This window comes from Protopterus annectens, chromosome 3.part1 (genome assembly GCF_019279795.1).
Source record: "Protopterus annectens isolate FY-2018-M chromosome 3.part1, PAN1.0, whole genome shotgun sequence".
Taxonomy (NCBI): Eukaryota; Metazoa; Chordata; order Ceratodontiformes; family Protopteridae; genus Protopterus; species Protopterus annectens.
In genome coordinates this window covers 1,548,566,369-1,548,579,436 of record NC_056732.1, presented here as the reverse complement: position 1 = coordinate 1,548,579,436, position 13,068 = coordinate 1,548,566,369, and the positions used below count along the sequence as shown (strand labels likewise).

Here is a 13,068-nt window from a genome sequence, read left to right as displayed (position 1 = left end):
ATTATGTCCTCCACCATTTTAATTGGGTAACTCCTCTCACAAAACATGTATCCTATTTTGCATAGTTCTTCCCTAACATCTCAAAGTGGGAGGTCATTCTGGCTATGCGTATAGCCTGCCCCTTAACCAAACTCCTTTTCTGAGTTACCGGGTGGTTACTGGAGAAATGTAGGTATGAATTACAAAAGGTGTCCTTATGATAAATATTAGATTTAAATCCTTCTCTGGTGTGTGAAATATAAGTGTCCAAATAATTGATCCTGGATGGACTACAACCATAGGTGAATTCTAAAAAGTTAGTCATACCATTGAGATGATTTACAAAATTATCCACTTCATCTCTTCTGCCCTTCCAGAAAATAAATATATAATCCAAAAATCTTATATATAAAGGGATGTTGTTCCAAAATATACAGTTGAAAACTTTTTTTCATTCATACCTCAGATGCACAATGTTGGCATATACAGGGACGCACGCAGCCCCCATTGCCACACCTTTAACTTGTGAAAGTACTGCCCTTTAAAAAATATATAGTTGTTTTCAAAAATTAAGACCATTAATTCACAAACAAGAGTGATGTGGTCATGGTTCAAACCAGAACATGACAAAAGAGTTTCCTCAAAAAACTCCAATCCCTCCATCTTGGGAATGGTGGAAAAAAGATCTTTAAGATCTTTTGTTAAAATTATTAAATCCTCAGACCAAAGTCATGTTTCAGCACTAAATCATCAGGTCAAAAGGAAAAGTTGTAATGAACAAGCTGTGAAGGCCAAACGTCTTTGCTCAACAATACCTACTTCTAGGCATGAATATCACTGCTGCCCTTGAAACCACTGTGTCAGTAATGTGACATGCAGACATACAACTAATCAGTGATCAGGAAATAATCAAGTTCCAAATATGTGGAACTAAGCAATCAGTTTTCCATCTTACCTAATTTAACAAAAACGAAAATCACCGGAGAGTGTAGAAGTCAGTAAAATAAACAGCAGAAACACCCTGGCACTTGGCAGGCCAATAGCAGGCAAAAGAAAGAAAAACTTAAAAAACTCCAAAACACTTTTAATATAAAACAAATAAACATGGTTCAGTGCTTTCATCAGTGCATTGACATCTTCAGAACCACAAAACAAGGTAAAAACTAGTTTAAATACTTTTTAAGTAAATGAACCCCACCCCCAATGATGAAGCAATCAATGTGTAATAGTCCAACCTCTAAGAAAAGTAACATACACAACTGAATGTTGGTTAAGAACAGCAATGTAGAAAAAAACATTAAAATATACTCTCAAATATATGGATCACAAATACTACAAACCTCAAAGGAAGATAGAACTCTTTTTCTTCAAAAACTGAAATTCCCTAAACTCAATTTAGACCACCAAAAAAATCTAACTGAGCCGATATCCATCAGTGAAATTATTATAACAATCAAACACTTAAAAGTGCATAAGGGCGGGCTCCAGGTCCGGATGGACTCACATCAGAATTTTACAAAGCATTTTCCCCCTTGATAGCTAAACTACTATACTATACACTGAATTACATAATAAACTATAAAATAAATTATATCCACTTTAATCCCTCTAAAACTATATTTATATTAAAAGAACACACAGACCCCAAAAACCCCGACAGCTACAGACCCATCTCCCTCTTAAATATAGATACTAAAATATTTACCTCTATACTTGCAAACAGAATGAAAAATCTGGTAGAAAAAATCCTCTCCCCAGAACAATCCTGTTTTACACCACGTAGACAGACTAGTGACAATACATTAACATTAGATGCACTAATATCCTACGCTAACCAATGCAATATCAACATCTACACAATGGTAGTGGATGCCCACAAGGCATTTGATAGGGCTAATCTAGAATTCTTACTCCAAACACTACCTTACTTTAATATACCCAATAACTTCATTCAGATCATCCAAACTCTCTATAGCATACACATCTCTGTATATAAATAAAACTTGGTCAAATAGGATCCTAATAAAAAATGGAACAAGACAAGGATGCCCACTATCACCCTTACTGTTTAACCTATATCTAGAACCACTCTTTCTATACATTAAACAAAATACATATCACAATCCTCCATCAATACACAACTTCAAAATATATCTCACTGCATTTGCAGATGATCTGAACATATACTGCACTACATCAAATTCAGATATAAACAAAATAATAGCTGCAATTGAACATTTCTCGACTATGTCTAACTACAAACTAAACCTTAATAAAACTAATATTTTCCCCTAAAACACCCAAACTCATCTCACTAATACCATTGTTAAACACAATAAAAATAAAAGAAGAAACTAAATACCTGGGAATCACCTTTTTCCAGAGTAACAAAGACTTCTACCAACACAATGTAAACCTTAAATGGCAAAATATAATGCAAGACTGCAAAAGATGGAACAACCTAAAACTACCATTCTTGGCCAAAGTATCAATAATCAAAATGAACATTTTACCTAGACTAATGTATATATTCATGACATCACAGACAACAATACATAATAAATTCTTCAAACAAATTCATACCTTCCTAGCAAAATTTATATGGGAACCCAAAAAAAACAGAATCTCCTATCCAAAATTAACACTCCCCAAAAGCAAAGGAGGACTAAATCTACCAGATTTTAAAATGTACTACTCGATCATTAACACTAACAGAATACTGAGAATAGCTGAACATAACCCGTCAATGGAAAATTGGTCTCCTCTCTGGGTGACAATATATTATAGATATATTAAAGCTCTAGGTTTCAGTCCCAAAGCACTTCCATTCCTGAAGCAGAAAGAAATACAAACGTATAACATTATAGAGCCCTTAAAACATTCTATCAACCTAGTGCAAAAACTCTTTCAATTCTTGAACCTTAGACATGCCATGACAATACTGCAACCCCTTCATAAAAACCCAAATTTAAAAATAAACAATAAGATGCTGGACTTAGTCCCTTTTCCCAGACTGAAAGATAAAACAATCCAAGATATCTATCCCTACCTTAACTGTTCAATACAAGAAATGAGGACCAACTTAAACCTCCCTAAATCACACATAATAATCCTAAGACAAATCAAAGAACTGTGTTCCAGTTATCTCCAAAATATTACTATGACCAGTAGTGACATAGAAACTTGTAGCAGGCTTTGGAAAACTATTATCACAACAAAGAAAACTATTACCAATTCATATAAATTGATAAATTAAATCAAATACCAGAAGGACTTCCTCTTCTCTAACTACTGGAGAAAAATTAAACCATCCATAGATGATCAGCAAATAAGCCATGCAATCAATCTAACACTGAAGATTCTACCCCTCAAAAAGTTAGCATACACTCAGCTCATGATCAATAATAATGCTTATTTTACACCTGCAATCCTACACAAATTTAACACATCAAAATCACCTTTCTGCCCACACTGTAAGGACCAGATAGCTGACTTAATCCATGTATTTTTGAGCTGTAAATATGTCTATAAACTCTGGAACTCTCTCAAGGTACAATTACAAAAAACAGGTTATCAAACATCAACATTAACTTGGGAATTCACTCTGTTACACATTCTCCCACCCAACATCCCAAGAAAACAAGCAAATACACTTTTAACAATTTTCCTACTAATGAAACTGTATATAGCTTTTAAATGGCTAGATACGATAAATATCTCTTGGGAGGGTTTTAAACAAGTAGCTATACAACACCTTTTAGCTCATAAAATAGTAATAGATAAAAGAAACAAAAACATGAAATCCAGAGAAATTTGGGAACAAACCTTTAATATCATATTAGCATAATTCATCACACAGCAACTTAGAAATACACTATAATGGAACCAAAGAACACATACAAGTTCAGATATTAAATAATAACTTGGATATTACGAATGTATATACTGTCTATATAACTGTGGAATTAACAATGAAAGCATCTATGTACATAGTGTAAATAGATATGTTGTATGGCCTATATCCTGTGGTATTTGACATCAATGTATAACATATGTATATGTGTGTATGTGTATGTATGTATATGTGTGTATGTGTATGTATGTATATGTGTATATATATATATATATATATATATATATATATATATATATATATGTATGTGTATATGTATGTATATATGCACATGGTCATGTTGTAAGATGGTTTTTATTTGTGACATTTATTAATGTAAAAATAAAAATAAAAATTATTGAAAAAAAAAAAAAAAAAAAGAAAAAAACATTAAAAACTAAGTGCCAGTAAAAAATAACTGCATGCAAGTTTGTTAAAAAATCTCAAACCATATTGTGTCTTCTTTTAAGTTCACTGGTGATGGAAAGACTTTTGTTTAAGCCTGGGGAATTGGTGGCATTTTATTGTAGTTGCCACACAATTTCCCTGTGCATCAATACATTTTCCAGTAACCGCAAAAAAGGCCATTGTGAACCTGCTCCAACATTAGGAACTTGAAGTTATCAAAACCATCACAAACCATAGAATGACATGCCGGTGCACTTTTATTGTCAAGTTTCTGGATGCTGTGTTGGTAAATTCTATAGTTTAACCCATTAATCGTCTTGCCAATGTGAAAAGCCTGGCAAGACTGACAGATAGCAAGGTACACCACCCTCTCAGAGAAACAATTAAATTTTCCTCCACAGGGCCATTTTGTGGCCACATTGTGCAGCCCACCACCATAGCTGTCTTCAATAAACCTGCACTGTTTGCATCTTCCACATTTTATAGTGACCGGCCAAGTACCCCCACTCTCCTGTGGTTTCCTTTCCAACAAATCTTTAATGTTATTTTTTCTTTTGTATGTGAAACTTGGCATAGACTCTCCAATAGATCTAGTATTTTCATCATAATTAAACAGAAAATAATTTTTTTGTGATACTATTTTCAATACCCTTTACATCAAGAGTGTAGTGTAAAATCAAAGTGTTACAAAACTGGTTGTTTTTGCAATAGTACTGCCATTGCACAACCCTTGTTTAATAATAGGGCCATACTTGCCTACCCTTTCAGCTTTAACCCATTTGAGGGTACTTTCCCAAAGATGGTCGGGAAAGCCTCTCTCAAAAAACATGTTCCTTATTGTTTCCAATTCCCTCATACACCAGCCATCTTTGGTTGTAAGCCTAGAGGGTCATATAAATTGAATTTTTAGGATGCCTCTCTTTCGATGGCTGGGATGACAACTGGAATAAAACAAAAAATAGTTACAATAAGTAGGTTTTTGATACAGGCGAGTCTCCAGTTCTGCATCCTGTGGCCAGTAAATGTTTATGTCTAAAAAATTAACCTCATGGAAGCCAACTTGGTGTGTAAATTTTAGAAAGTCAGAGCGAGCATCCAATAAGGTAAAACATTCTTCTAACTGCATAGTGTCACCTTGCCAAACCAAATGCAAATATCTAAACTATCCCTTGCAGCACTTAAACAAGGGAATGTTGAACAAAATAGACAGTTCCCATTACAACAGAACTCCACTGGTAAATACGGGGGAACAAGTGGCCCCCATAGTAACACCTGTGACTTGCTTGTAATATTCACCATCAAATCTGATAAAGTTGTTGCTCAAAATAATCTCCATAAACTCACTAATAAGCATACAATCAGCTTCGGAAAGGTTGCTGTAAGATTTAATCACATCAATCCAACCCCTCTTTATGTGCTATACAAGAAAAAAGTTTTTTAACATCATAGGTAACAAGCACAGTGTCTGAGTCAAAGCAAACATGTCTAAGTTTGTCCAACAAGTCCCAGGAATCTTTAAGTATGTGCTTAAAACTGGAAAATAGGTTCTTTAACTTGTTGTCAATAAATTTGTCATGGGTTCTATTATGGATCCTGCCGAGGCTACGATTGGCTTTAATGGAGGGTCCTGTATGTTTGAATGTATTTTGGAATCCCAAAAATGGATGGAATAATGAGATCCTGTACTTTTAAAAATTCAAACAAATTGGACTGAAGCTGTTCAAAAAGAAGAAAACTCCTCCAATGCCATCCTGATGCCCCTGTAAGCTATATTAATTTTGTTAGGAGACACAGGGCAGTATTTTTCCATGTCACATAAAAGGCTCAACATGCATCCGTTGTCGTCCATGTTGTACATGATGACAAGGCCCCCCCCCCTCTTTGTCCAGTTTCATGCACATCATTTCCCTGTCATTCACTATTGAATTCAGAATGTATCTTTCTTCAGTATTCAAGTTGTAAAACGGATGGTTACCTTTGCTGGCCAATAAAGTGTGAATTTCTTTTTCACATATTTTTTTCATAGAGTCAAACAACAGGGTGTAAGGGGGGTTTGGAAGACTTTTCCTCATGTAGTTTGTAATACTCTCATCACAAGTACTTTGCCCGTATAATAGCTGCAAATTAATTTTATGGGTAAAATTTTTTAAGTCCAGCAGGGAATGATCAATTTTCACCCTGTTGGAAGGGACAAAGTTAAAACCTTTAAGGAACACAAAGTGGTGTATAGGCTCAATCGATAATTCAGTAAAATTATAAATTTTGAAGCCATAAAAAGAAGTTACAGTACTTGGGTTATTACAAAGATCCTGTTGTGGCACATTGTTACCATCTCTGGTTCCCTTATTGATGCCACCGCCCTTGATTCCTGAATCTGTTTGGTCCCCGTTGGTTGTAGTAGTGCTTCACTTTGGATCCGTGGTTGTTCCATTTGTTGGCAAGCCTCTTTGATCTTCATGGTGGTGTCCCCCCTAAAGGGGTCACCTGATCGGTGTGGTCATCTCCATCAGGTTCATTGGCACTGTCAACATGGACAGGGAGATCTTAAAGGAATGGACCTACTTGTTGTTTCAATGGTGGTGGTGGGGGGGGTAAACCTTCTTTTGCTGGTAAATCTGGTCATCACGTGCCAATTGTTTGTCTTTCCTGGCTCTAACTTTTGAAATTTGGTGGTCCACCCTAGTAAATTTTTGTTGAAACTCAGCTTTGTGTGCTTCAAAGAACAAGTCCGAGGTAATGGACCTAACTGGTTGATGCACAGATTTCTAATAATAGTTACTTTCCAGATGTTGTCTTTGATAAGTAAACGGGTAAGGTCCAAACCCATTCTATCAAAGAGTTCCAACAACACAAAGTGGAATACACTGTTGACAGTAACCCCTTGTGGATATTTCCAAAAGCGTAATCCTTTTGGAAAATGACCCCTTTTAACACTCTCTTCCAAGAATGTATTGTCACTTTGCAGGGACTTGCATTTATATAGCAACTTTTCTAAGGCTGCAATCTGTTCCCTCGATGTAATGTTGTTGCTGTTTGAGGTAGATGTGTTAGTTGCTCCTTGTAAACTAGCAGGGGAATCCAACCAACTGTTCACATTTGCTGAGATAGAAAAGTCAGTAAAGTTTCCAGGACTTGAACTTGTTTGCTCACGTTCACTGTGGTTTAAAAGCATTCCATTGTTGTCATCAAGGGGTGTAACCCTTCTCAGCACTTCCTGATTGGAAGCTTGCATAATTTGTTCTACAATATGCTGTGTAATCTGCTGGATGAGAAGTGTTAAATCAATATTGTCCAGCAAAACAGAAGACTCAAATATTTCCTGCGAACTGCCTGAAGCCATACCGGAAATTTCCAACAAGTAAACCAGAATACCAAAAAAGAAAATCACCGGAGAGTGTAGAACTCAGTAAAATAAACAGCAGAAACACCCTGGCACTGGGCAGTCCAATAGCAGGCAAAAAAAAGAAAAAACTTAAAAAACTCCAAAACACTTTTAATATCAAACAAATAAACATGGTTTAGTGCTTTTGTCAGTTTATTGACATCTTCAGAACTACAAAACAAGGTAAAAACTAGTTTAAATACTTTTCAAGTAAATGAACCCCACCCCCAATGATGAAGCAATCAATGTGTAATAGATCTCCCTGTCCATGTTGACAGTGCCAATGAACCTGATGCAGATCATGTGGCCCCTTTAGGGGGGACACCATCATGAATATCAGAGAGGCTTGCCAACAAATGGAAGATCAACAGATCCAAAGTGAATCACTACTACAACCAACAGGTCCGAACAGATTCAGGAATCAAGGACAGTGACATCAACAAGGGAACCAGAGATGGTAACAATGTGCCCGCTACAGGATCTTTGTAATAACCCAGGTACTGTAACTTCTTTTTACAGCTTCAAAATTTATAATTTTATTGAATTATCGATTGAGCCTATACACCACTCTGTGTTCCTTATGGCCCTTCCAACAGGGCAAAAATTGATCATTCCCGGGTGGACTTAAAAAATTGTACCCGTAAAATTAATTTGCAGCTATTATACGAGCAAAGTACATGTGATGAGAGTATTACAAACTACATGAGGAAAAGCCTTGCCAACCCCCCTTGCACCCTGTTGTTCATCTCTATGAAAAAAAATATGTGAAAAAGAGATTTGTGCTTTATTGGCCAGCAATGGTTAACATTGGTTTTCCAACTTGAATACTTAACAAAGATACATTCTGAATTCAGTAGCGAATGACAGGGAAATTTGCTGCATGAAACCGGATGGGGGGGGGGGTTGTCATCATGTACAACACAGACTACAAAGGACGCATGTTGAACCTTTTATGTGACATGGAAACATACTGCCCTGTGTCTCTTAATGAGATTAATATAGCTTACAAGAGCATCAGAGTGGCATTAGAGGCATTTTTTCTTTTTGAACAGCTTAACTCTGATTTGTTTGAATTTTTAAAACTACAGGATCCCATTATTCCACCCATTTTTGGGATTCCAAAAGTACATTCAAACATACAGGACCCTCCATTAAGGCCAACTGTGGCCTCGGCAAGATTCATGATAGAACCCATAGCAAAATTTATTGACAACAATTAAAGAGCCTATTTTCTGGGTTTAAGCACACACTTAAAGATTCCTCGGACTTGTTGGACAAACAGATATGTTTGCTTTGCTCAGAGGCTCTACTTGTTACCTGTGATGTTAAAAACATTTTTTCTTGTATACCACATGAAGAGGGGTTGGTTGGGTTTGTTGATGTGGTTAAATCTTACAGCAACCTTTCCAAAACTGATTGTACACTTATTACTGAGTTTATGGAGATTATTTTGAGCAACAACTTTATCAGATTTGATGGTGAATATTACAAGCAAGTCACAGGTGTTGCTCTAGGGCTGCTTGTTCCCCTGTATTTGCCAAAGGAGTTCTATTGTAATGGGAACTGTCTATTTTGTTCAACATTCCCTTGTTTAAATGCTGCAAGGGATATTTTAGATATTTAGATGATTTGCTGTTGGTTTGGCAAGGGGACACTGTGCAGTCAGAAAAATGTTTTACCCTATTGGATGCTAGCACTGACTTTTTAAAATTTACACACCAAGTAAGTGTCCATGAGGTTAATTTTTTAGACATAAAACATTTGTGGTCACAAGATGCAGGACTGGAGATTGGCTTGTATCAAAAACCTACTTACTGTAACTATTTTTTGTTTTATTCCAGTTGTCATCCCAGCCATCGAAAGAGGGGCATCCTAAAAATTCAATTTATATGACCCTCTAGGCTTACATCCAAAAATGGCTGGTGTATGAGGGAATTTGAAACAATAAGGAACATGTTTTTTGAGAGAGGCTTTCCCGACCATCTTTTGGAAAGTACCCTCGTAGGGGTTAAAGCTGAAAGGGTAGGCAAGTATGGCCCTATTATTAAACAAGGGTTGTGCAATGACAATACTATTGCAAAACCAACCAGTTTTGTAACACTTTGATTTTACACTACACTCCTGATGTAAAGGGTATTGAAAACAGTATCACAAAAAATTATTTTCTGTTTAATTGTGATGAAAATACCAGATCTATTGGATAGTCTATGCCAAGTTTCATGTACAAAAGAAAAAAATAACATCAAAGATTTGTTGGAGAGGAAACCACAGAAGAATGGGGGTACTTGGCCGGTCACTGTAAAATGTGGAAGATGCAAACAGTGCAGATTTATTGAAGATAACTATGGTGGTGGGCTGCACAGTGTGGCCAAAAAATGGCCCTGTGGAGGAAAATTTAATTGTTTCTCTGAGAGGGTGGTGTACCTTGCTGTCAGTCCTGCCAGGCTTTTTATGTTGGCAAGATGATTAATGCATTAAACTACAGACTTTACCAACACATATACAGCATCCAGAAAATTGACAATAAAAGTGCACTGGCATATCATTCTATGGTTTGACGGTTTGTGATGGCTTTGATAAGTTCAAGTTTCTACTGTTGGAGCAGGTTCACAATGGCCCTTTTTGTGGTGACTGGAAAAATGTATTGATGATCTGGGAAATCATGTGGCAACTAAGATTAAATGCCACCAATTCCCCAGGCTTAAAAAAAAAGTGTTTCCATCACCAGTGAACTTAAAAAAAAGACACAATATGGTTTGGGGTTTTTTTAACAAATTTGCTTACAGTTATTTTTTTATTGGCACTTAGTTTTTAATGTGTTTTCTAAATTGCTGTTCTTAACCAACATTCAGTTGTGTATGTCACTTTTATTAGAGGTTGGTCTATTACACATTGATTCCTTCATCATTGGGAGTGGGGTTCATTTACTTGAAAAGTATTTAAACTAGTTTTTACCTTGTTTTGTGGTTCTGAAGATGTCAATCCACTGACGAAAGCACTAAACCACATTTATTTGTATTCTGTTAAAAGTGTTTTGGAGATTTTTAAGTTTATTATGTTTTTTTCTTTTGCCTGCTATTGGACTGCCAAGTGCCAGGGTGTTTCTGCTGTTTAATGTAACAAAACCTAAAAAGCAACAGTTGTACAAGTATAGGCTACTGCCTGTATACCTCCGCATAATTACTCCATGTATGAAGACTCCAAGTTGCTCATCCTGAAGGGAAGGGGAAATTCTCTTTATCTCCAAAGTTCAGTGAAAATGGAGCTTCACACTAATTCTGTGATGAAACAGTAGTCAAAGAAGAGGGATCAATGAGATGCAATGAAGAGTGACACATCACCTCAGGGATCAGCTCAATCTGCACTGGAGAAAAACATCCTCCACCACAGGGAAAACAGCACACCCCAACAAAGGGAGCATAGCTCATGCCATCATATGGAGCAGCACACTCCTATACAGGGAACAGCACACTCCAATACAGGGAATGACACTTTCCAATACAGTGAAAGGCACTTTCCAATGCAGGGAACAGCAAACCCCAACACAGGGAACACATCTCACTCCATCACAGGGAGAAGCACACTCCATCACAGGGAACAGCAGACTCCATCACAGCAAACACCACACTCCAGTAGAGGGAACAGCACACAGAAATACAGGGAACAACCTAACGCAACACAGGGAACAATACTGCAACACAGGGAAAACAGCTCACTCCATCACAAGTAACATCACACTCCAACACAGGGAATGGCACACTCACTCCATCACAGGGAACAGCACACTCCAACACAGGGAACACAGCTCACTCCATCACAGGGAACAGCTCATTCCAATCAAGGGAACAACATACTCCAACACAGGGAACACAGCTCACTCCATCACAAAGAAAACCATGCTCCAACACAAGGAACAGCACAATCCATTACAAGGAACAGCACACTCCAACACAGGGAACAGCACACTCAAAAACAGGGAACAGCACACTCCATTACAGGGAACAGCACATTTCACCACAGGAATAGTACACTCCAACACAGGGAACAGCACACTCAGACACAGGAAACAGCACACTCCATTACAGGGAACAGCACACACCACTACAAGGAACAGCACACTTCACCAAAGGGAACACCACACTCTGCTACAGGAAACAGTACACTCCAACACAGGGAACACAGCTCACTCCATCACAGGGAACAGCACACTCCAACACAGGGAACACAGCTCACTCCATCACAGGGAACAGCACACTCCAACACAGGGAACAACACACTCCATTACAGGGAACAGCACATTCCACCACAGGAATAGTGCACTCCAACACAGGGAACAGCAAACACCACTACAAGGAGCAGCACACTTCACTAAAGGGAACACCATGCTCTGCTACAGGAAACAGTACACTCCAACACAGGGAAAACAGCTCCCTCTATCACAGGGAACAGCACACTCCAAAACAGGGAACACAGCTCACACCATCACATGGAATGGCACACTCCATCACATGGAATAGCATACTCCAACACAGGCAACACAGCTCAATCCATCACATGGAACAGCTCACTCCAGTACAGGGAACAACATACTCCAACACAGGGAACACAGCCCACACCATCACAAAGAAAAGCATGCTCCAACACAAGGAACAGCACACTCAATTACAGGGAACAGCACACTCCAACACAGGGAACAGCACACTCCACTACAAGGAACAGCACACTCCAACATAGGGAACACAGCTCACTCCATCACAGGGAAAAGCACACTCCAAAACAGGGAACAGCACACTCTAAAACAGGGAACAGCACACTAATTTACAAGGAGCAGCACACTCCAACACAGGGAACAGCACACTCCAACACAGGGAAAAGCACACTCCATTACAGGGAACAGCACACTCCACTACAAGAAACAACACACTTCCCTACAGGGAACAGCATATTCTGCTACAGGAAACAGCACACTCCAACACAGGGAACACAGCTCACTCCATCACAGGGAACAGCACACTCCAACACAGAGAACAACACATTCCAACACAGGGAATAGCTCACTCCAACTCCAACATAGCAAACAGCACACTCCAACAAAGAGAATAGCTCACTCCATCACAGGGAAGAGCACAGTCCAAAAAAGGGAACAGCACACTACTTTATAAGGAACAGCACACTCCAACACAGGGAACAGCGCACTCCATTACAGGGAACAGCACACTGCACCACAAGGAGCAACACACTCCACTACAGGGAACAGCACACTCCAACACAGGGAACAACTCACTCCACTACAGGGAACAGCACACTCCAACAAAGGGAACACAGCTCACTCCAACACAGGGAACAGCACACTCCATCACAGAGAACAGCACACTCCATCACAGGGAACAGCATACTCCAACACACA

The 13,068-nt window shown here is 38.2% G+C and overlaps 1 protein-coding gene across 1 annotated transcript in view; it reads right to left on the bottom strand.

Moving 5' to 3' along the window:
* The window catches only part of LOC122797802 (potassium voltage-gated channel subfamily H member 2-like), a 277,563-nt gene extending 269,944 nt beyond the window's left edge, over window positions 1–7,619 (bottom strand). Inside the window, exon 1 of the mRNA XM_044066323.1 lies at window positions 7,059–7,619. Within this exon, the coding sequence (XP_043922258.1) occupies window positions 7,059–7,619 (561 nt within the window). The remainder of the gene's footprint in view (window positions 1–7,058) is intronic.
* Window positions 7,620–13,068: the final 5,449 nt, after the last annotated feature.